The 22,772-nt window shown below is 37.2% G+C and overlaps 1 protein-coding gene across 3 annotated transcripts in view; it reads right to left on the reverse strand.

Moving 5' to 3' along the window:
• Nucleotides 1–1,418: 1,418 nt before the first annotated feature.
• PPP3R1 (protein phosphatase 3 regulatory subunit B, alpha) overlaps nucleotides 1,419–22,772 on the reverse strand; it is a 35,723-nt gene continuing 14,369 nt past the window's right edge. For 2 of the 3 annotated variants that reach the window (XM_030235553.2, XM_050972971.1), the window contains 5 exons: nucleotides 14,513–14,552; nucleotides 7,371–7,547; nucleotides 5,907–5,966; nucleotides 4,991–5,175; nucleotides 1,419–3,589 (listed from right to left, as the gene is read on the reverse strand). In XM_030235553.2, the coding sequence (XP_030091413.1) occupies nucleotides 3,542–3,589; nucleotides 4,991–5,175; nucleotides 5,907–5,966; nucleotides 7,371–7,547; nucleotides 14,513–14,552 (510 nt within the window). In that variant the 3' untranslated portion in view covers nucleotides 1,419–3,541. Of the gene's footprint in view, nucleotides 3,590–4,990; nucleotides 5,176–5,906; nucleotides 5,967–7,370; nucleotides 7,548–14,512; nucleotides 14,553–16,702; nucleotides 16,728–22,772 lie in introns of all 3 variants that reach the window. The other variant, XM_030235554.2, reaches the window with a different exon arrangement.

Here is a 22,772-nt window from a genome sequence, read left to right on the forward strand (position 1 = left end):
TATCAAAAGATTTGATGATTTTACTTGAACAGCCTCAAAAAAAACCCTGCTTCATTACAGCTTTTCTGAAGATCAGACTTAATATGCTGCTTCTTCAGAAAGCTTTGGTGTTTAATATTTCGATCCTAAAGGAATTGGCAGAGTTAAGCATTTTTAAGCACAATCATGGTTTAGTTTCTTCCTGAAAGAAGGAGGAGTCAACTGGAATGCAGAGTTTAATGGCAGGCTGTCCACTGAGTCTCTGCTGCTGCTGCTGCTGCTGGAACAATGCATCACATGAAAAGAGTAAGATGAAGGGGTAAATAACATATTTGAACTGAATCCTGAATCTGCACATGTACAGCTTTCTTAATTCCTACAAATGATCTGTAAGGACAGCCTAGTGAAGCCAAGAGCCACGAGGTTAAGTACTTTCCAGTGTACTAGAGCACAAACAACTCTCAGGTCCTGTGTGTCTCCTTAAAATGTTACATAAGTAGCAAAATGCAGCAAAAGTACAGGGAGAAATTAGAGTGACCATCCCAGTAAGATTTAAAAATGGACCCTCTTCTCCTAAACCTACCAGGCAACCTTCTGCAAAATGTCTTGCAAAATAAATAAGTTCAGGTTTGGGAATGAATACAGAAATAAGATTATCAAACACACAAGAAAATTGAGTAAGTATTTAGGTCAATGTCTAAGTTTCCAGAATAATGCTTCACAGTATGGGATTATACAGCCAAATTGATTCAAGCCTTCGGTTGTGAATTTAAGACTTGCTGAAGACAAGTCTTCAGCACACACAGTTTAGCAGTCTGAGCGATACTCGGGACAGTGTGTGCATTCTGAACAGCTCCAGGCACATGTACCTGCTCACTATGTTTTCTGTTCCTTGGCTGCTTATGTCATTTATTTCAATTAGCTTCAAAGATAAAGGATAGTGATGCAAGAGCACACAAAACTGATGTTTATCCCAAATAAGTCGTATACCTACACTGACCCAAAGCAGCAGAAGGGAGAGGGCAGCACCCAGAAGATCCAAACACCTGCACCCCAAAGAGCACAGCACAGAGCTGCTGTGAGGGGTATACCTGTGCAAGAAAGGCTGGTGTCATCAATACTGCCTTTTATTCTCCACCTACATTAATGTTAGGGGGGGTTGGTTTGTTTTTTAAAATCACTTTCCACAGGGATTTCAAATGAAGTAGATTATCCACTTTGAACATTTAGCAAAGATAACCAGATGTGCCATTTAACAACCTCAACATGCCTTGAAACACTGAAATGGCCCCTGGATGTTTACAGCAGACTGTACCCTGTGGACTCTTTCAGTAAATCTTAATAATCAAGGAGTGGACAAAAAAATATGAACAAATTTTCTTCACAGCAAGGTGCAGAGCTGCTTTAATGTGAAGAGGAAAGGTACTGAGCACCTCAGCTACGGTTCAAATATTTTATTTTGTATTCATACAGTATGAAGGTTCTTATAGTTCCCACAATATATGATGTAGCATGCAGAGGAAAAACTAAACATTCAACATAAATCTTTTTTCCCCACACAAACTGAAAAAAAAAACCTCATCCCTCCCCTTCCAGTCCCCCTAAGGAAGTAACATTAGCACTAATTCCTATAATGCCAGCCAAGATAATGCACAAGCAAGAAAAACTGAAAGCATTTGCTAAAATGTTTGTAACAAATACTTATGTACAAAAAATTCACAAAAGACTTATATCCCTCCCTGAAGCAGAGCACATGGCAGTTGACACTGGAACAGATACAACCACTGGCTGGGATTATAAACCACGTACTGATCCAGAAGAAGAAAGTTACATGTAGTGGAGATTTTTGTTTTGAACATTAACATTTACCAAAGTTTGGCAACATTATCTTTTTAATTATGCAAATTATGTAAACAAGAGGAACATTTCAAATCGATCTACATGCAAAACTTCATGTCATGCAAGGACACTAAGCACCTGGATTTCTCTCTTACAGACAGAGCCCATGATGTGCAGCACTCAGTTGAAGGAACAGCTATGGCAGACAGGTGCTTGATTGAAGAGGTTCAGACAACCTGCACTTTCCACCGCTCATTATAAAACATTTTTTTTAAATAGAAAAACTACTATACAGGAAAGATGTACTGTCCTAAAAAATCTAGCAACTGTTTTTCTTCCAGCCAATAGTACCACTGCAGAAAAGGGAAGGGATGATATAAAGTTGTAAAACATGGCTCGCTACTTTTATGTCACACAAACAGATCAAGTTACCTTCCATTACAAATTATGATATGGACAAATCTAGAAAAGAAAAAAAATTCTCCAGGAAAAGGACTGGAGAACTGCAAGAGGTATAAATTTAGATAGTGTGAAGTTTTCCTCTTCTATGGCATAGGTTAACAACATTCCTCCCCTGTATGAATCATATATACATATATATATATATAAAATATTACCAGTTATTTAGCTACCTGTAGTATTTTTTAAATGTGGTGGGGGGGAACTATCATGGGTGAAACAACAGAATTTAAGTGGCAAGAACATTTTATAATCTAAGTACTGTATAAAATAAGTAGATGGGAATCCTGCACAGTTATGTTGATCCTAATTTCATTAAGCTAAGCACAAGAGAAAATTGTGTATGCATCTACCATATTAAGCAGCTGTATCTAAATTGAACCCAGAACAGCAGAGTTGTCTGGGCTTCAGGACAGCTGTAACTGCTCCCAATTCCTAGGTGACAGAATCTAACAGCCATCAAAGCATTCTGCCGTCACTAAATGCACACGAGGACTACTTCTTGGCAGTAGCATTAAACTATATTCTCATATTAAGTAGAACTGTACTAAGTTATTTAGCAAAGAGACACGGTCCCTGGCAATATATTAACAGGTAAAAATAAACTTAGTCTCCCCTGTTACAAAAAAAAAGTAATTAAGGTGATTTAATAAGAAGTAATGCTTTGTCAGCCATTCAATATATAGAAACATCTGAACAGTCACAGGAAAAGGAAAAGAGTTGACCTAAGACCCAGTTAAAACTTTACATTCTTCTACTATATATATAAAACTGTGTGAAATAAAAGTAAGGATGTATATCCACATATTGAACTGTTAATATTCTGCTTGGCACTTTGTACTCTAGTTTTGTTTCTGAGTCAAGTATATTAAATTAAAGCCCACCTAGCTACTACATATAGAAAGCTACATATATATCTATATATAAATACACACACACATATATATATATAGATAGATAGATATTTCCTTGTTATAAAAGATGAAGAAAAATAAATTAAAAAGCCAACCCCTTCCCTTTCTCCACCACATTGATATGCTCTTTCCATCTTTGCTGTCCTTCAGACTTTAAAGTGCTACACTGAGTTATTGAGAGAATAGAAGTTCAATAACACTTAGTTGGCTTCATGAGGCTCATGTTGGAAAATGTGGCTTCACAGAGAAAAATACTTCAATTTAAATACATAGAGAGCATTGCTGGACGTGTTGAGCAGATCTTCAGAGATGGAGAAGAAAGCAAAAGTGTTGGGTGGTGCCCTACAGAGTCACACATCTACGACCATCTTTTTGTGGATATCTAGGCCTCCGACAACCTGGGAGAAAAAATAAGGTTCAGAAAGATGAGAACTGAAAATTAGCAAAGTGCAAAGAACACATTCAATAGATGCACTGAGGTCAATCATAAAGGCAGTACTTCCCTGGCCTCTCCAAACTGATTTACATTTCACAAGTACTGTGAGAGATAAAATTAATTATGTACAAACCAAGGTAGTTCAGTACAATTAGTACAATTTACACGCTCAAGGGCCTGAAAACCAGTACAAATAACACCATTCTGGCATTTCTCTCTATTTCATATTATGACCTAGTATGTTTGTGCATGTTAGATAAAATGGTGACTTCTAAAACACCCTGTATAACTGTGAACCTTCCATGGAAAAAGAAAGTACTTTAGGAACAGCAGCAGAATTTCTGACAGAACACACACTGAGGAAAGAACTAACAGTGTTCACAGGTATGTGATCCATGCAGAGCAGAAGGAAAAGGTACTATGTCAGAGGAACATTTTATAATGCAGGAACAAAATTCAAAGGCTAAATGGTACATGCCAAAGACAACAAATTAAAATGCATTTTTGTAGATACATGCCACCAGATTCAGAGAGGGTAAAATGCAAGAAAAAGAATGAGATGTTGTAGAACTGAAAAGTGTCTTGTCATGAGGTCAACAAAAACTGAAGATATTAAAAGTAAAGAAGAGGAAAATCCCTCAGTAGCACAAGGAAAGAAGCCTGGGCAGAAGCCCAAAGACAAAAGAAGAGGCAACATCACATTTGATGGATGGCTGGGACATGACAGCCCAATACAAGAAAAAACAAGTAATGCAGTAATCCAGGCATTTGCAGACTGTAGCTCTAACTTCTTTGCAGACAAAATGTTTTTTACATGATATCACAAAAACAATTAAACTTAAAAAAAAAAAATCCCCAAAATGCAAACAACAGAACCTTTTCACTTCAGTAGCTGGCAGCATGGCAGATTTTCACCACCCTCCCTCCCTCCCCCTCTTTTTTTTAGAACTCACATACTTTTTGAATATGAATAAGTTATGTTTGAACTGAAGTTGTAAATTCAAAGATTAGGGAAAAAAAGCAATGCCCAAACCATGCCATCAAGTGTATCTTCCTTAATATATCATTTAAAAGTCAATGTGTAAACACTCATTATTGCAATTTTCAAAGGATGAAGATTCAATGTGTCATTTACTTTTTTTTTTGAGAAAAGAATTTAAAACTTCCTGTCAACTAATTAAACAAATATATCACATGGGTTGATATCAACCCCTCCAAGTGTTAAATGCTACATTTAAGCATTCTGTTCAGTAAACCTCTTAAGTTCATAAAAATGCACATTTTAACTGTTTTCTCTTTTTCCAGAGTAGCTCTTGAGAGGGTTTTTTTTTCCTCTCTCAATTTTTCTTTAGAAGTTACTTACAGCACAAAATTCTTCAAAGGATATTCTTCCATCACCATCCTTATCTGCATTAATTATGGTCTTATCTACAATTTGCTGTAACTGGGTATCTTTGAGATTGTTCCCAACCATCATCTTCAGGACCTGGAAGAGCTCTCCATTTGAGATATAGCCATCTTTGTCCATATCATAAATGCGAAAAGCAACTGTAGAAGTAAAAAACACCAAACAAGCATAAATAAATCAACCATTTGGTATCAACTATGGTTGGAAAACAATATATACTTACTTTAGAAAACACCTGAAATTGTTCTAGCACCAGCAGTAAAAGCATTCTGTAAGCACCAAAAAAGAAAATCTTCCCCACCACAAGTAAAGCACTCAGCCAGCAAAAAAATTACAACCTCCCAGGAAACAGATGACTCAAAATCCTATCTGGTTACATAGCTGCAAACCACTTGGCATCAAGACTGAATTTATTTTTAAACATTTCAGTCTTAGTTATTTGGAAACTACATACATAACTGAACCTGTCTCTTTTCTGCTCCTAAAGCCAAGGTCTGGAGATGCAGTTCTGAAACAAGAATTTAATGCTTTCCTACTGTAATAGCAAATAACTGAGTATTATTCTTAGGCCCTGTAAGTTCACAGAACTATACAGGAAGCTATTCTTAAATGAACTTACTTTTTTAAAAAAACAGAAAGCAACTGAAATTCTTCAGAAAGCAACCAACCTCCTCCAACCTTCCCTGCAGAAAAGAGTGCTAACAAATCTTCACAACAAATAAAGGACAAAATGTGCAAAAAGCTTACAATCTACTTTAATTATTTTTCACTCTTTACAACAATTTGAATTTGCCAATTTCTTGATCTTAACTTACAAAAGTGTATTTTTGAGGATCAGAAATTTTTTGTTAAGGAAAATCAAAATACTTACACCTCAACTTCTGTTCTTTATCTCCTTTGACGCTGAACTGGGAGACTCCTTCTATAAATTCTACACAATGCACAGAAAACATATATAAAAAACATATTTTTTAATAACAAAGAAGTCAACATTCAGAAAATTTTAGAAATTGTAAAAGCAATCTAATCTTCAAAATACTGCCTACTTTGTGATACCTAAATGTCTGTGTACTTTTGATATTAATTGTTCTTTGTGGGAGGAACCCCAAATCCAATGCAGCACTCACTAAACAGACTATGTCACACCAGCATTTAAGTAATTTTGTTGCTGGACCATCACAAGAACCTGACAGAAAACTAAGATCTTTACTAAAGCTACTCCAGTTGAGACTATAAATGTACAACTCCTCTCAGTATTGGTTTCTCAGTGTAAAGAATTACACTGGAACTGAAAACTGCTATTGAAGAAATACTAAAATAGTATTTTTCTATAAAAGAAAATTGGTTTTGCCAACTTCCTGTTCCCTTCCAAGAGGACCAACTCTTGATAACTGTTATTAATCACAGCTCAATGTCACAGACAACATTATCAACACTGCTCATGTCTATCTGTTTTTTACAAGGTAATTTTGAATAGTTCCATGCAACAATTACTACTTCTGATCAAAACTCAACATCCTGGTTATACTCTGGCTATCCCTATAGACATTTAATAGGTTTTGCAGAGGTTACCAGCTCTTGTATATTAAAATCTTATTTGAATGTCAGTCTGTCAGTATAAATAAGATTTAAGTACTTTCTCCAATTAAAAAAAAAGAAAGCAAGACTGATTAACCTTCTTTAGTCAAGAAATACTAAGTTTTACCTTGAACAGAAGTTACAAACATTTTAATTTCAGACACTGTTTTAACATGAACTAGCAAGGAAGATTTTAATCACGACCTTTTTAATCCTGAATATTTAAAATCAATCTAAAATTTTGAGAAATATACTAAATCAAATCTTCCACGTTGTTTGGATTTTTTCTTCAAGTGTCAGTCTAACATATACCTAAAAATAACCCCATAAAAGACGTATCAACAGAAAAACCTGGGCTCCTTCCTAGTTTCTAAATACTCCAAAGGAGAGATTTCATTTGGACAAATACAACTTATGCAGAAACACACCACTTAGCCTACCACAACTTTCTTCAGTCTCTCCTCAGCATCACAATTAAGAGTCTAACTTGATGTACTTTAAGAGATTTTTAATGAGTAGTCGTCAGTCAGCCTGACCTTAAAAGCCATTACTAAACAATTTGGTCCTCTAAACATTTCACTTAGAAGTGCCCTAATGCAGAGAAACTAGTTTTACTGGCATTTAGTTCCACTAGGATTTAGCACCTTATTTTAAGATATCTTCTTTACCTCTCCTGTCTCAGATGAAGAAAAACCTGCATTCTAAAGCTCTAGGAATTCTGAAGTACCACCACCTGTCACAGAACACTGTGCCTTACCTTTAAAATCCACTTCTCCATTGCCATCTGTGTCAAATATATCTATTACTCGCTGTACTAACGGGTTCTGTTGCAATTCAGGTAAAGACATGAACTCTTCCACGCTCAGAGAACCAGAGTTGTCCAAATCAAGCTTCTTAAATCTCTTTCCTAGTCTTTTTATCTCATCAGCATCAACTGAAATGAAAAACAACCCCATACTTACTCTCAGAAAGGCTTCAGTAAACCCTTTGCAGTTAAACACAAGGCACATTTCACTGCTTTCCTACAAGATTTTCTCCTACTTTATTTTAACTATTAAACACCTACAAAGATAACATGAAATTCTGAAGACAAACACAATTTTATTTTAAATAAGACTTACCTTTTTTCCTCCCTGCACCTGCCATAATACAGTTATTAGCCTTATGACTCACTGAATACCACATGCTGACACAACATTTTGAAGGATTGAGGGTGCTTAGCTAGTTATTTCTTAGTCCGCTCTTACAAATACCAGATATGAAGAATTTGAGGAAGAGACCAAGCGTTCTCTGAAGGAAACATCATTATGTTGACACTGGACTAACATAGTATGTCAGAAAGACAATTATTTTCAACTTATTAGCAAAACTAGTGCTTCTTCAGCACACCGAACATGAGATCTCCTGGGATATGAGTCAAGTTAAGCAGGTTAACAGTCCTATTGGTAATCAGTTATCTCTCACCTACTCAAAACATCGCTCTGACTGACCTAAGATCACATTTCCTCTCCATCTCAGATGGGAAACAGACACACCTGTAGCCACAAATTGCACACAGCTTTTTTTTTTTTGTTCCAGAAATTAAAGTAGATTCAGGTTCTGCAGCAGCACCTCTTCATCCAATCTGTTCAAATTTATAGAGAATCTCAATTAAAGCATATACCCAGTACCCTATTTTACACATCTGATTATGCCAAGAATAGACTAAACCTGTGAATCCATAAAAACGATTAAAAGCAATCATGTACTTTGCTACTGCTGAAAAGCTTGAAAAATTTCTCCATAACAACCTGAAAATAGCCTGTCAGCAGCCTCACTTATAAGAACCAAGTCTGTTCACATGTTGCTCACCCTTTTTAGCTACAAAGGAGCAACTGAGGTTCTTATGAAGCCTAGAAGGGGCTCAGCACAGAGCAAACCACAGCAAACATATCTTGCAGAACCTAAGACTGCAAAGTCGCCCTACCAACCTTCTCCTTAACACGAGCAGGACCCTCAATATTTCTTAGCTCCATTTAGTAGTGTGTTTGCTCCAATAGTAACAGAAATTGTATCATATCTTCTACAAGGCACATACATTCACCTGACCCATTTCACATCACATCAGTACCTTCTCAAGCTTTTGTAAAAGTGCAGCATAAAATCGAACAGCTCTGAGTCTTTCCAATACATAAGGTCAGCCAACCTGCAGAGCTTGATGTTTTGAAATTGTAGCCAACTCAAAGACCTAATCCTCTACCAACAGTAACCAACTGCCACTTCAGTTTCTTGAGATCCTTGCCTAAAAACCAGAGAGACACCAACAGAGAATCCTCAGACCTGAACTATTTCAGAATGAAAGAGAGCCTGACAGAAGTCCAAAGGCACAAGATGATTTTCTGCCATTCTGCAGTCTCCGTTACTGCTTGCAACTGTAGAGGAAAAGGACAAAAACCAGTCTGCAGTCCCAGAATAATCTTCTCTTTGCTGAGCCAGAAACTGATAGATATGATTCTGCTTCTAGTGCTACAAAAGTGAGACTAAACATAATTTGCTTTCCTCGGTTTCTAGTAAGCAGTGTAGTATTGCACATAATTAACCTCTCAACTGCATTGAAATATTCCTTTTACCCCAGTTTGTGCAGAAGCCTTGACTGTAACTGGAGGTGTGCCCTGGACAGTACAACAGCACAGCAGTGGCAGCAGCACATTGCACACCTACCCAGGAACTCCTCCAGATGACACAGAAGGAGACAGAGCACCATATAGTAACCTGGATGTAGAACATCATCATGGGACTAGAAGAATACAGTATTAAAAAGGAATGGCAAAGAAGAGCTCCATGGGCAATTGTATGAGTTCCAACAGCACAAAATGCTGCTTCTCCCCAATACACTGAAAGGTATTTGCAAATTTTGCTTCTGTGTACATGCATTTATGTATAACAGCAGATTTCAATAATATCTTAGTCATTTTTTGCTGACATTATCTCCCAAAATGCACATACACAACAGTTCCCATCTAAGATGGATGCTCCCCCTTTTTACAATGCCTGTATTTTCCCTGTCCTTATCAACAGACTTTCTTAAAATTCCACATAGCTCTCACTGAAGAACAGAGCACTGAAATTAATTCTCAGTGTCTGAACAAAAAATATGATTTTGTGCCCACACAAACTCTCCTACATTCTGCTGGAAATGCAAGGCACAAGATAGTTCAGCTCAAGGGAAAGCTGAGCTGAAAGGACTGATGGTGGCAGTAGTAGACAGAATTTAAGACCAGCTCAGGAGACCAGGCCAGATAAAAACAGTAGGAACTCCAAGTCCATAGTAGCATAAAAAGGGTGACACCACCACTAAGGAAAATCAGGACTAACTTTGTTTACACTGTTTGAAGCAGAGTTTGCCTGTGAGTCATCACCACACTCCCAGCAACCCTGAGCATTCAGATTCAAATTAGCCTTTTTTTATGCTAAGCTCCCCAGCTGACAGGGGGGCTCTGTGCTTCCCATGCTTTTCCACAGAACCAGAGAGTATCCCATTACCTTGGCACTGTTGCCTGAGCTCACAAACTTAAAAACTGGCTGGAAAGAGTAACTGCTAAGTGCTTTTCTTTAAAATGCTTTATCGACAGCCCTGCTTAAACATCAAATTCTGCACTGTTTTAAAACACTTATAATTATTTATGTTTACTTCATAATCCATTCTGGATTCTGTTCCATTGTAATTAACATAAGGCAGGTGTTAAGGAATTCTGGTACTAAGGATTTTTTTATTAAAGAACTATCAGTACTTTCAAAAGACTCCTCTTCTATCCAAGTATTAAAATTCTTAGGGCCAACACCTGCTTCATCTCTTGAATTAATTTACATACATCTAAAAATATGATGAATCAGGTTAAAATGCTTCCAAGAAACTACATGCAAATGCTTTGCCTCACTCCCATTTTAGTGCAGGAGTCTATCTCAGTTGCTCACTTTCTAATATGCTGATCCACACTGATGAGCTCCTCACTTCCACCCCTCAACACAGCAGCAGAGGATCATCCATTAGATTATAAAACAATTCTGTTTCAAATTGTTATGCATGTAACTGATGCTCAGATAAGACTGTAAAAACTATTCAGGTGGCAACTCAAAATCTTTATAAGAAGCCAATTTTAGCATGCTTTATGTTGAAAACAGTAATTTCAGAAAAAAAAATTAACATAATTATATGTTTTACAGTTAACATAAAGGTACATAGGTAACTTTTTATTAATCTGAGAGCCAAAAGTAAAGTATGCCCTAAAAGAGATTTCCGAAATCCACCACATTCAGTGATGCTTTAACAGGATAACTGCATACGCATTAAGAAGCATGGTACATCGCTGCAGAGCACACAGTATACACACAGGCATCTGCAAAGAGTACAGACCTTAGAAAAGCTGTACATCTCTCAGCAATTAGGTGCTGAGCACCTCTGACATCCAAATGCTTACCCCTGTATTTAAAAGACTGGCTTTTCAGATACTATTAGAATACTGCTTCAAAGGTTTAACTAACAAAAGTCCGATCAGAGTGTGGTCACAGAGAGCCCCATTTCCAGTAACTTTTCAAACATGAAATCATTATAGACAAAAATATTGCAAAGGTATTAGGAGAAATTTTGCAAATCAAACATGTTCTGAAATGAATTTTAAATGTTTCCAGACTAATTTTCCCCCAGAAGAATGTATTGCGGAGATCTCAAAATAAAACAGACCTTCAGCAAAATTTGCACCTCTACCTACAGCCTCATCTGATTTACGAATATAACGTTTCAGAGTAGCAACCACGTCAGCCATTTCAGTTTTGGAGATCAGATTTCAAAAAGATGATACCCTTGAAAACACATTCAAACACTCATCTTGTATATGCTTACACACAGCTGGCCTTATCCTTTTTATGACTTCAGATGTGTCAATTACAATTTCCTAAGTTAGGAAAGAGATACTAGTATTCTTAGCCTAAAATCCAAACACGCTACAAAGAGTGCTTATATTAAAAATATTGTACTATAAACTATTCCTTACTCTATTACAAAATAGTCTTCTCTACATCTTTTTGTGATAATAGTATTTTCTTATGGACAATATTACAGATTCTGGCTGACATCAAATTTTCACCATGGAAAGCACTAGGGGGTTTTCAGTGATTTCTGGCACAGCATAGCTGAGAAACAAAATCAAACCATTTTAAGGAATCCAACAACACTAATTCACCCACTGAGAAGAACTCATGTTCTAAAATGAAAGGTTAAAACAAGATGCTTGACTATGTAATGGAGTGCATCCTCTCTGTGGTAGCCTGAATTTGCTTCATATAACTGCCTACTTTAACACAAAACTATTCTTATGAGACACCAAAGTGGCAACTGTAGCACCAAGCAGAGGTTATGACCCAATGTCTCCATGCAAACAGCATTAATACATTATTACTAACTGGTAATCTCCAAAAGGTGAAAATTCAAAATACTTATGCCCTAGATTACAAGGCAATGTGTGTATTCTATTTGTCATCTGTTAGAGGTGTGGCAGTTATCGTCTGTTAATTGGGCAGTTTTCTTTATCTCTTCCACAAACCAATCCTCCCTCACGGGAGACATCGGCTGTTAATGGGCCATTGAGTGTTACTGCATGACTAATAAAAATTACAGCCCACTGTGAGATGCTCCACCCAGAGGGAGGAGCCAAGCACCCCTAACTGGATAGAATCAAAGATTTTGAAACACCAAAACAGCCTTTCCACTGGATTCCCAGAGGAACAGCTGCCTTTTCCACTGGATCTTCAGAAGACTACACCCTTCTACAGGATCATTGCTCCAACAGAACCACACCTGACACTCCAGGAGGACTGCTACCAACACCATGGTCCAGGTGTCAGGTCGTATTCAAATTTCTGTCAGTGTTGTTTTGATTACTGCATTGTTTATTTTATTTTTCATTTTCTTCACTAATAAAAAACTGTTATTCCTGCTTCCATATCTCTGCCTGAGAGGCCCCCTTAATTTCAAATTTAAAACAATTCGGAGGGAGGGGATTTACAGTTTCCAGTTCAGGGGAGGCTCTTGCCTTCCTTAGCAGACACCTGTCTTTTTAAACCAAGACACCGTATCAGACGATCTTCGAAGACATTGTCTGGCCTTGCCTTGAAAACTTTAGACCTGTCAGTAACAATTTCTAGAAGCAGCAGGGATATTTAACACTTGAAGAACAATGTGAACATTTACTTGCAAGCTTGCTTCCAGACATGCAGCTGTGCACACCCGTTTTCAAAACCCCTGGCTTTCAGAATACTGAGGCACTCAGGACCTTTAAGCACAGCACTATCATTGCAGTGGCTGGGCCCATCTAAGCAAAGGGGCAGTGATAACTCCATTTTCCCGGTGTGTTGAGTTATGCTGCCTAGGATACAGCCAACCTTCTATTGTGAAAAAGGCCATCAGAGCAGAACAACCTTTAGTCATGGAAAACTTCACATTTTAACAACAGCCTCAACATATCATTTAACCACAGAATATTATGCAAAAATCCTCACCTTCTCTGCAATAAAAATGAGCAAAGAAGCGTAATAATAAACCTTTAGGCTGCCCATTGCTACCAACGAATATAGTTTGTCCTGGAATCAGAAGGATGGCAACACACTGCTTACAACTCTGACACTGCCATGACTAGCTAAAAAAATAATTCTCAGAAACCAGACTGTCCACAACAAAACACTGACCAATGGAGCAGTAATGTAAGATTGAGATGGATATATGATTCAGGAAAACACTACTGAAGTCTTCATCAAGTACTAAACTCCAACCATGTATTTGCATTTAACAAAATATACTGAGAGCATTACACAGCTATGCACTGCTGTGGATGATATTCCCAAGTGTTTGCAAACTTATGACTCAAACTGGAATCCATGTAGATGTTCCCATTAGGCACAGAGGACTTGCAAATTACCAGCTAAAGTCTCATTTCTCTGAAAAAACATATATTTAGACAGAGATTTCTTCATGACCATTCATTTTCTATTACAGTTCAAGTTACAAGAGCCACAGGCCAGCACAAGCACATGACAAGCACTGAGAAAGGAATCTAGAAAACAGTTCCTCTCTTGAAGGGTTATCCTGTTTAAAAACAAGATCCGATTCACCCAACATTAGGAATTTTATCAAGTGGTTCAGAAGACACATACACATGTCTACACACACTTTAGGGCTGAAGAAAACAATTTAATAGAAAATGCAACTAAGAATAGGTACACTTAGCACAACACCACAAGGACATTTCACAAGATAACCCTTTCTCTGGTCAGCTTTAAGTGAAAAATACTTTGTCATTTTTACAGGGTAGACCAGCCCCATGAGATGGAGCAATGAATTTTATTCTCACATGGCCAAAAGTAAGTAACACCAAGTGGGTTCTCACCTAACTGCTTGGCTGCACAAGGGGAAAAAAGAGCTCATTTAGTCATGACCTCTCCCTTCCTGTGAAGGCACAAAGCCAGTTTAAGCAATATACTTCACTCCTAACACAGCACAGACTGCACCATGACTGATCCACATCCCTGAGGAGCTGGCACCAGGATTGATGGAAAAGCCCCACTGACTGAACTACACATCACCCTACAGATATCAAGACTATCATAAGTTTTATTTTATATTCTGATGGAAGACTTAAAGAAAACCCTCAAATCTTCAAGTGATTTCTGTTTTAAAGATGAACTGGGTTTTGATTTTACTATCTAACAGCAAAAGCTGTATTATTTCCAAAGGTAATTTTTAACATTTTAATTTTATTATTTTAGTTAGTATATAAACTGCATAACATACATGAAAACTGTCCATATCAATCCCCAAACAAAATTTACTTCTGTAACAATACAGTGTTACAATTAAAAAAAACTTACAGTGCGAGCACATTTCCAAAGGGTAGCTTGCCTCATTTCCCTGAAATGCAACAAGAAAAAAAGAACAAAGTTGCAATTACTCCCAGATAAGCTTTAAGTAACTATTTAAATTTCAGCAATGTAAAAAATCTCAGGCAATACAAGTTACACTGTTATTTAAAAATATATATTTCAGACCAAAGAATCATAGACGCTGTTTTATTTGGACAGATCTATGTTACTAAAACATACAAAGAAATATAAAACCATTAAGAGGTCTCCTTAAGTAAGAATTTCCATGAAAACGTCAGCTCACATAATTATAACAAGAACTTCAATCCCATATTCTAAACTCAGAAAAACAAACTCACTACTTATATATTGAGCAAATATTACTTTTCAAGTTAAAAATATTTAATTTCAAAACTTCACGAAACCTGCTTTACCATTTTATTTCAGAAGCAGAAACAGACATGTCCTTATATATTCCGATGACAAATCTTACTCAATTTGCTTAAGAAAACTGTTTTCTTCCCTGAACCACCTGCCCAATCCCCTCAAAAAAGGATTCACACAGCAAGAATTATGCAAAAGAAGAATTTTACATAACCAGAAATTCAGACAAAACAGCTTTACATTTAAATATTTTTGTAATGTACTATGTTAATATGTTCCTGCTTTGTAAATGAATGGAAAGTCAAACTAAGACTTTGAATCCTTGCTACACAACAACAGAGTAATAGCACAAAAATTTAAAACTTTGAGGGTATCAACAATTTAAATTTGTACTCAAGGAAATCAGCATGAACGCCAAAAAACACTTAAACTTGGTATTTTCCCCCAGATGCCCCACTTAAGAGTCAGAGATCACAATACACACATGCTTAATGACTCTTCTGAATCCATTAGCAAAGGAGCAGCCAGATAACTGAAGAGATGCATAACTACATTCAAAACAACTATTTTTAAGGGAGTGTATTACACAAGAAAACAAAACATATTTCAGATGAGTCTAAGATATTCTATTCAGCAGCAATTCTCTTATGGTGCGGAGGATAAGTGATTCCACAGTTGAGCACTTGCAAAGAAAGGCTCATCAAAATGATACAAAAATCAAACAGAAATAGAGAGATTATTTGACAGAAGAGGGAAAAAAAAAGAAATAACTACATTTAGCCTAAAAGCTAAAATGTGACTGCATTTCCTAATTAGAGCAGAAAGGAGCAGAACAAACATCTCATGAATCTAAACATGTCCAAGAGGAGATGTGTTGCTGTTGTTGAGGGGACTTGCTTGCATTTTTTTATCTCAGGAACTTGACACTTTGCTTATCATCCCCCACAATCCACAGGCTCTCTTGATTATTTAAAAAATGTTCATGCATTTGCTTTCTCAGTAGGGCAGCAAAAGGTATAGCCTTAATGTCTCCTCAGAGCAAGACAAAGCAGCAGAACAGAAACGTAGATTAGGACAACCAGGCCATTAAAACCTCAAAAGCACATCAGGGATGTGCTGACTGCACTGTGGCAGGGAATCCAGGAGCGCAGTGCCACAGGGAAAATACAGCATGGAACCCAACCAAAGTCTCAGGATAAATAGCAAAGACTACAACAGGCAGCAAAAGGCTAGTGTATGCATATGAATATAAAAGGGTAGGGAATCTAAAATGGGAGAAAGCAGAATTTTGAAACAAGAAGAAACAGGAACCAGGGGATCCAGCTAGGCTGCTCAAGACACGAAGTCATGAAGAGGCAAGAAAAACACCAGACTGGAAGGCTGCAAATTAAAGGAGAAAGTTGAATTAAAACCAGTGCATTTATGCACATGCACATAAATATACAATCTAAACTACTTCTCTTCTGAGCATTTACATCCTTGTTCAGGTCTTGGGAGAAAATTAATTTCTGGTACAAGCTACCAAAATCAATCTGCCTAGAGACACATAAAATGCTTCTGAAAACTGAGCAGGACAAAACAAAAAAAAAAAAAAAAAAAGGGAGTAACTGCTTTCAGTTCATGAATTGACTAAGTGTAATATTTATAAGGAACCTTACTATGCATTTAGATGCACATGCTAAATCATAAGTAAGTTATCTAATTGAAGTAGCCTAAAAAATTATTTGGAGATCAGGCAAAAAAGTGAATAAACTTCAGCTTAGCTTTTCTTTGAAACAGTTACTGCTAAAAAAAAAAAGTGTTCAGAATACTTACCTATCCACGACTGGATCTTGGATACCTAAAAGGGTAGAAAAATGACAATGTAAAAATTACAAGATTATTCAATATTTTCCATATAGTATTTAAGTGAAGTATCTTAAAAAGCAGTTACCTGCTATTGATGCATTGAATATTCATCTTCACAGGAGATCCAAAATTCTTGTAAGATTTAAAAGGATGTTGGTAGGGAGGGGTTTTTTTGGTACAAACAAACATCTGAATTACTCATGCCAAAATTCCTATTTACACTGCTGTGACTTGGACAAACACAAAGATAGTACTCTATATGAAAGCCTTGATCGTCAGAGATTAAGAGGAATGATTTGGTATGAGGAGCAGGCATTTTTTATCATATTCCACAAGCAGCAGTACAAGAAGGTTGCTTACCAGAATGTGTTTATGCTATATGAGACAGGAGATAAACCCTGAAACACAAGCACTAAGTAGGCTGAATACTCTTCTTGCTTAAGAAGCAAGGATTGTTTAACAGACAGGCAGTAAGCAAAATGGAGAGTCTAGAGCTATATCCACATTTGTGCGCTCAGTAAAAAAGCAGGGAGTGAAGCACAGCTATGAGACATCATTTAGTACCAAATAAACCCTCTAAGAAAAGGGAAAGAAACTGGATACACATTTTCATCTGTACAGTTTTAATGCAAAGATTTACCTAATCTTAACACCAGATGAGGAACCGTTCTAAAGAATGCTGGAAAATACTCTTTGTGATTGAGTGCGTTAACAGAAAATTTGAGTTTCTGAAAAAGATCATTATAATTATACACCTTATTCATTAAAATAACACTGCATTTACACTTTAGTTTATAGTTTTAAATTATACTAATCTATAAAGACCAAAGCCAGTATAAGACTCCAAAGACATAATTTAATCTCTGATAAAAAAGTTCATTTATACAAATGCATCTGTAGAGTAAAAAGGTTCTGACACAGCATAAGACTGTCAATTTTAAAACCACATTATAATATTACTGTCTCCTGCCAGATATATACTTAGCATACCTCACAAAAAGTCGAGTATCTGCTCATATACATGATATCAACACATGTAGAAACCAGTGACACATGGTTTGTTGAGGAAATGCATCTTTTACAGAGTCAACACCCCACAAGAGATTTACTTGCACCTACACCCAGTGTAAAACATGCCTTCCCCAGCTGCATCTGGGTATTTCTACCAGGCTGCTGGAACTCTGCTCTCTCACAAGCTGCACCAGTAGAAAAAGAAGCTGAAATATTACAAATACTTTGAATACCCTTATTCTTTTAGAATAGTCTTGAAATTTTCTTAAATGCTGTTAGGAGGCTATAAGTTAATTTCTAGTTAAACAGGCACAAAATCATGACTTATTGACAGAAATAATTACAGATAAGGGAAAAGTCCAAAATCTACTAACAGAAGGTTGACTCAATTTTGAATACTGCAGAAATGCCAGTTTCCTAGAGAAAAGCCAAAACACATCACTAAAGGAGTCGACATGACACATAATGTGTTCCTTTAAGAACAAAAATGGGTTTTTGAATTTTCTACTAAGTATTCTTTTTCCTTTCAGCAGCTGTGCCTTTTTGCTAAGTAAGGATAACCTCTTCGTGGACTTTAGTCATTTTATCTTCTGTAAATTATTAAAAAAAAAAAAAAAAGTCTTTCCTGATTTTTTTCCCCCCTGGCAGTTATTTCAAATACTAATCACTCTTTCATCTTAAGATCACTTTTGTATATGCTGCTCCAAGGTACAATAGTTGAGGCAATTATCTTGACAAGTTTCCTCTTAGTGAAAGACATGAAGATCTGTGGATAGAAAATAAAAAAGGAAATTAGCAATTAGCAAAATTAGTAACAGAATTTCAATTCTTATCTGCATTTGTTTATACAAAACAGCTTGTACACAGACATCACACTCCAAAGTAGTTCTTCAGCATATATTAGTACAACACTGTTTCTAGGTCTGATTATGCTTAATTTTTCTGCATGGTGTGCACCTTTTTGTAAATAGTTCAGAGAGCTAAATTACAGCATCAGCCCTCAATTAGTTTTCTGCTTTTATAAAAACAGAAAATGTGTTTAAATATCAGCAGGCCACAGTTTCATCCTAGGACTAATCTCAGATTTAGTCCTTCAAAGGGGGTGGGAGGGTGTGTGAGTCACTACAAATTAAAATTAATCCCTGGACAGTTTAAAACATTAGGTTCTTTCCACAGCCAGGCAGTTAATTCAACAAGGGACAAGAGTGGTCTCCTGATCTGTTTAGTACATGTACAGGAGCGGTTGTCCATGATTTGCTGCCTTCTGTGGCAGCATACAAAAGCAATGTAAGATGCTCATCCTTGTAAATTGCCTTAAATATGCAAACCACCTCATCACAGCACCGGCTGCTCCAGCTCTGCACTAGATGTTCCTGCATTTGTGTTGCTGATGCAAGGGCACCTCCTGGGGTGCTGGCAACACAATGCTGTGGTTCTTTCATCTGCTCCTGTACCTTCTACACTTCTAATTATCACTGTTAACAAAAGCAAGAAACTTCAGCAGGCAAGTGAAATAGTCCAAGCCATGTCAGCTGGGGACCAGAATGAGGCATTATCAAGATAGCCAACTTCAAAGCTGTTTTCCATCATCCCCTACCACAACTTTAAAGAACGAGAGTATTAGAAAGAAAGATGGAAGCAGCTGGCAGGTCACATTTAGGAAGAGACTACACATAAGACCCTGTTCCACAAAACCAGAAAATGCTTCTTTTGTCTTTTCTCATTTTTCTCCAAACCAGCAAAATTAATATTGATGACAATTACCTGTTACAGAGAATTCTTCCTCCTCCTTCGAGCTCATTTTCCATATATTGTCACTTTCATAAAGCTTTAACAGTGAAGAACTGCTTGGGGAAAAGAAGTTTGATTTGGGTGGGTTTTTTTTTTTTTGGCTGTCAGAGGTTTGTATTCCTCATCAAAAAACAGCAGGCAAGTAGTCAAACTAAAAATGATGGTCTGTGTTTTCAAGGCTCTAAAAACTTCTGCATGACTAGAACATGCCACATATTTTAAACCACTGTAGTTGTTTCACAAAACACAAAAATTTCACAAAAAGCCCAGTAAATGTTAAGCCACATTAATATTTGAATTTCTGAATTAAATGTTGGTCACAAAAATATGCAAGATCTCACCTACTGTAATTTATACATTTTATAAGGAACATATCAGAGCATTAAACACTAAAAGGAGCTTATCAAAGCATAGATGAAAGACATACACAAAGTTTCTGTAGACACCACAAAAAATGTGGCTTAAAACAAGAAAAGCAAGAACAAGATTTCAGTGCAAAAAAGCAGCAAGAAAAGTACTTTAATCTACCCTGTTCAGAAAGAATATGAATATACTTCTATTTGGCCTTTTTTGTTAAATTCTATGAGAAGAAGAAAAAACCCTCAAAAACCCTTGAACAAACTACTCAACACAGTAATGTTGTTGTCAGTCCAAGAGGAATCTATGAATCAAGAAAAATAGTCACTGATTATCTACTATTTAACAGGAATATCCAATTTATACACTGCAAAAGAAAACTTGTAAAGAAAATGTTATAGATAAGATCACCAGGGAATTTGGCATTTGTGTTTTGACTTGGAGTAATTAAGTAACCTTTTAGGCTTTTTATTGCAGGCAGTGAACAAATCTTCCTAAAATTTGAATATCCAAATAAAGTTGCCTGAAAGCAAGACTTAACTAAGAACTGGTAAAAGTGCAGACTAACTGCCAAAATTTAGAAAGTACCATTTAAAACAACTTGGTGACTTCTGCATTGTTTTATACAAACCAGCTACTCAGTACCTGCTTTGCTTGAAAGTATTCCAGGCAGAGAGAGTGCAACTCTCCTAAATACTTCCTCCTCAAATTAACAGTTCTTCAACACAAGACTTCTTCAACACAAGACTACTCAAAGAAAACAAATCCACCTCTGAGATTCTTACATTCATACTAATGTTGAGTTAGATTTTGTGATGCAAAAATTAAGCGAAGCCAAGAAATTAGAAAATATTGAATAAGAAGGCTTGTGGAAGTTCAAGAAACTTCTCAGCAGTGATAGTTTCACTGCTGACCCCAAATTCTCAGCTTGTTTTCTAAGATCATGTCCTACAGAAGGAATTAAAGAAATACATAAAAATTCATGTGAGGTGTCACCCACCTCACATTCAGGAAGATCAAAAATTAAATATCTCCTAACAGTGAGCTAGACTACTCTCACCAATCTTGCATTATGTTTTCAGGTCACCAACAAGCCCAGTCTATCCTGAAGCTAGGACAGTGTGACAGTGGTTTAAGATCCAAGACTTCCAAGCTGAATCCAGCTCAAATGACAATTCACTGAGTCTTGAGGACTACACTACAATTTTCAATACCTCAGCATTGCTTATGTTCCACTCATTGTTGTAACCAAAGCCCATGACATCCCATAGCTATTACCTTGGCCATCCAAAAATCCAATCTATTTTCTGGCACTGGACTGTCATATCTGGGCACCTTGCTACCCTTTGGTGTGAGCCTTCCACATGTACACTAGAAAGAATTAAAGAGGCAACAAACGAGCAACAAATTCTTACAGGTTATACAGAAAAGTAATGGATTAAAGTAAAGTAAATAAATAAGAAAAGACAGGAAAACAGAGAAGCAACAATAATGGTACCAGGTAAGTAGCACAGACAAGAAGTGTGACAGTAAACGACTTGGGCACTCCGCTGGTATGTAAAAGTTGCACTTCTCCCAGTAAAACTTGCCATCAAAATCAGTAACTCTTGTTATGAGCACAACTCTAATAGCTAGAACTAGCAACATATATTGAACTCACAGAATGGCAGAAGTCATGAAAGAAATCTGTTTTGGTATTTCTTAACCAAATAAATCTTTCAATGGTCTACATGCAAAAGAATGAACAGTATTCTTACGTAAGAGTAAGAACAGTAAGTTTTTCTTTAGTCAACCAGTAACAAGATGCATATTGCAGCAATTTATTATAGTTATTCTCTCCTGGACCCCTGAAGATATAACTACAAAACCAAGCCATGAAATTTACGAACTGACCTTAAATGCTGGTATTTTGATTATCTTGGGTACAATCGCACAGTGCATGCAGGACAACAAGAGCAATCAGTGTCTCTATCAGTCCTAGTCAGCCTGGGTTCTTGCAAGGCAGGCCCTGCTTGACCAATCTAATCTTCTTCTATGGCAAGGGTTCCCACTGAGCAGATGAAGGCAAGGTTGTGGATGTCATTTACCTGCACTTTAGGAAAGCCTTTGACACTAGTCTCCCACAACATTCTCTTGGAGGAACTGTCTGTACATGGCTCAGGTGGGCCAGGAGTTCACTGGGTAAAAGAACTCCTGGATGGCCAAGCCAAGAGTGGTGGTGAATGCGGTTGCATTCAGCTGCAGGCCTGTCACCAGCTCCCCAGGGCTCAGTTTTGGGGCAGGTCATATTTAATACCTTTGTCGATGAGCTGGACAAGAGGATTAAGGGTACTCTCAGTCATTCTGCAGATGACACTATGGGAGTTGTGTTCTGCTGGAGGATAGGAAGGCCTTGAAAGAGGGATCTGGACAGGCTGGATCAATGGCCCAAGGCCAATGGTATGAGTTCAACAAGGTGAAGAGCCAGGTCCTGCCCTGGGGTCACAAGGCCAGACAGCACCACAGGCTGGGGGAAAAGTAGCTGGAAAGTGTCCCAGCAGAAAATGACATGGTGGTGTTGACTGAACACAAGCCAGTGTGTGCCCAGGTGGCCAAGAAGGCCAATGGCATCCTGGCTGGATCAGGAATAGTGTGGCCAGCAGAACCAGGAACCTCATTCTTCCCCTGTACTTGGCACTGGTGACACCTCAAAACCTATATCCATTTCTGGGTCCCTCACTTCCAAAAGGACATTGAGGTTCTGGAGCAAGTCCAGAGAAGGTTTGGAATCTAGGTCCCAAGAGGAACTGCTGAGGGAGCTGGGGATGTTTAGCTAGGGAAAAAAGGAGGTTCAGAGGGGACTTTATCTCACTATTCATTTGAGATTAAAAAGAAATCT

Source organism: Serinus canaria, chromosome 3, assembly GCF_022539315.1.
Source record: "Serinus canaria isolate serCan28SL12 chromosome 3, serCan2020, whole genome shotgun sequence".
Lineage (NCBI taxonomy): Eukaryota > Metazoa > Chordata > Aves > Passeriformes > Fringillidae > Serinus > Serinus canaria.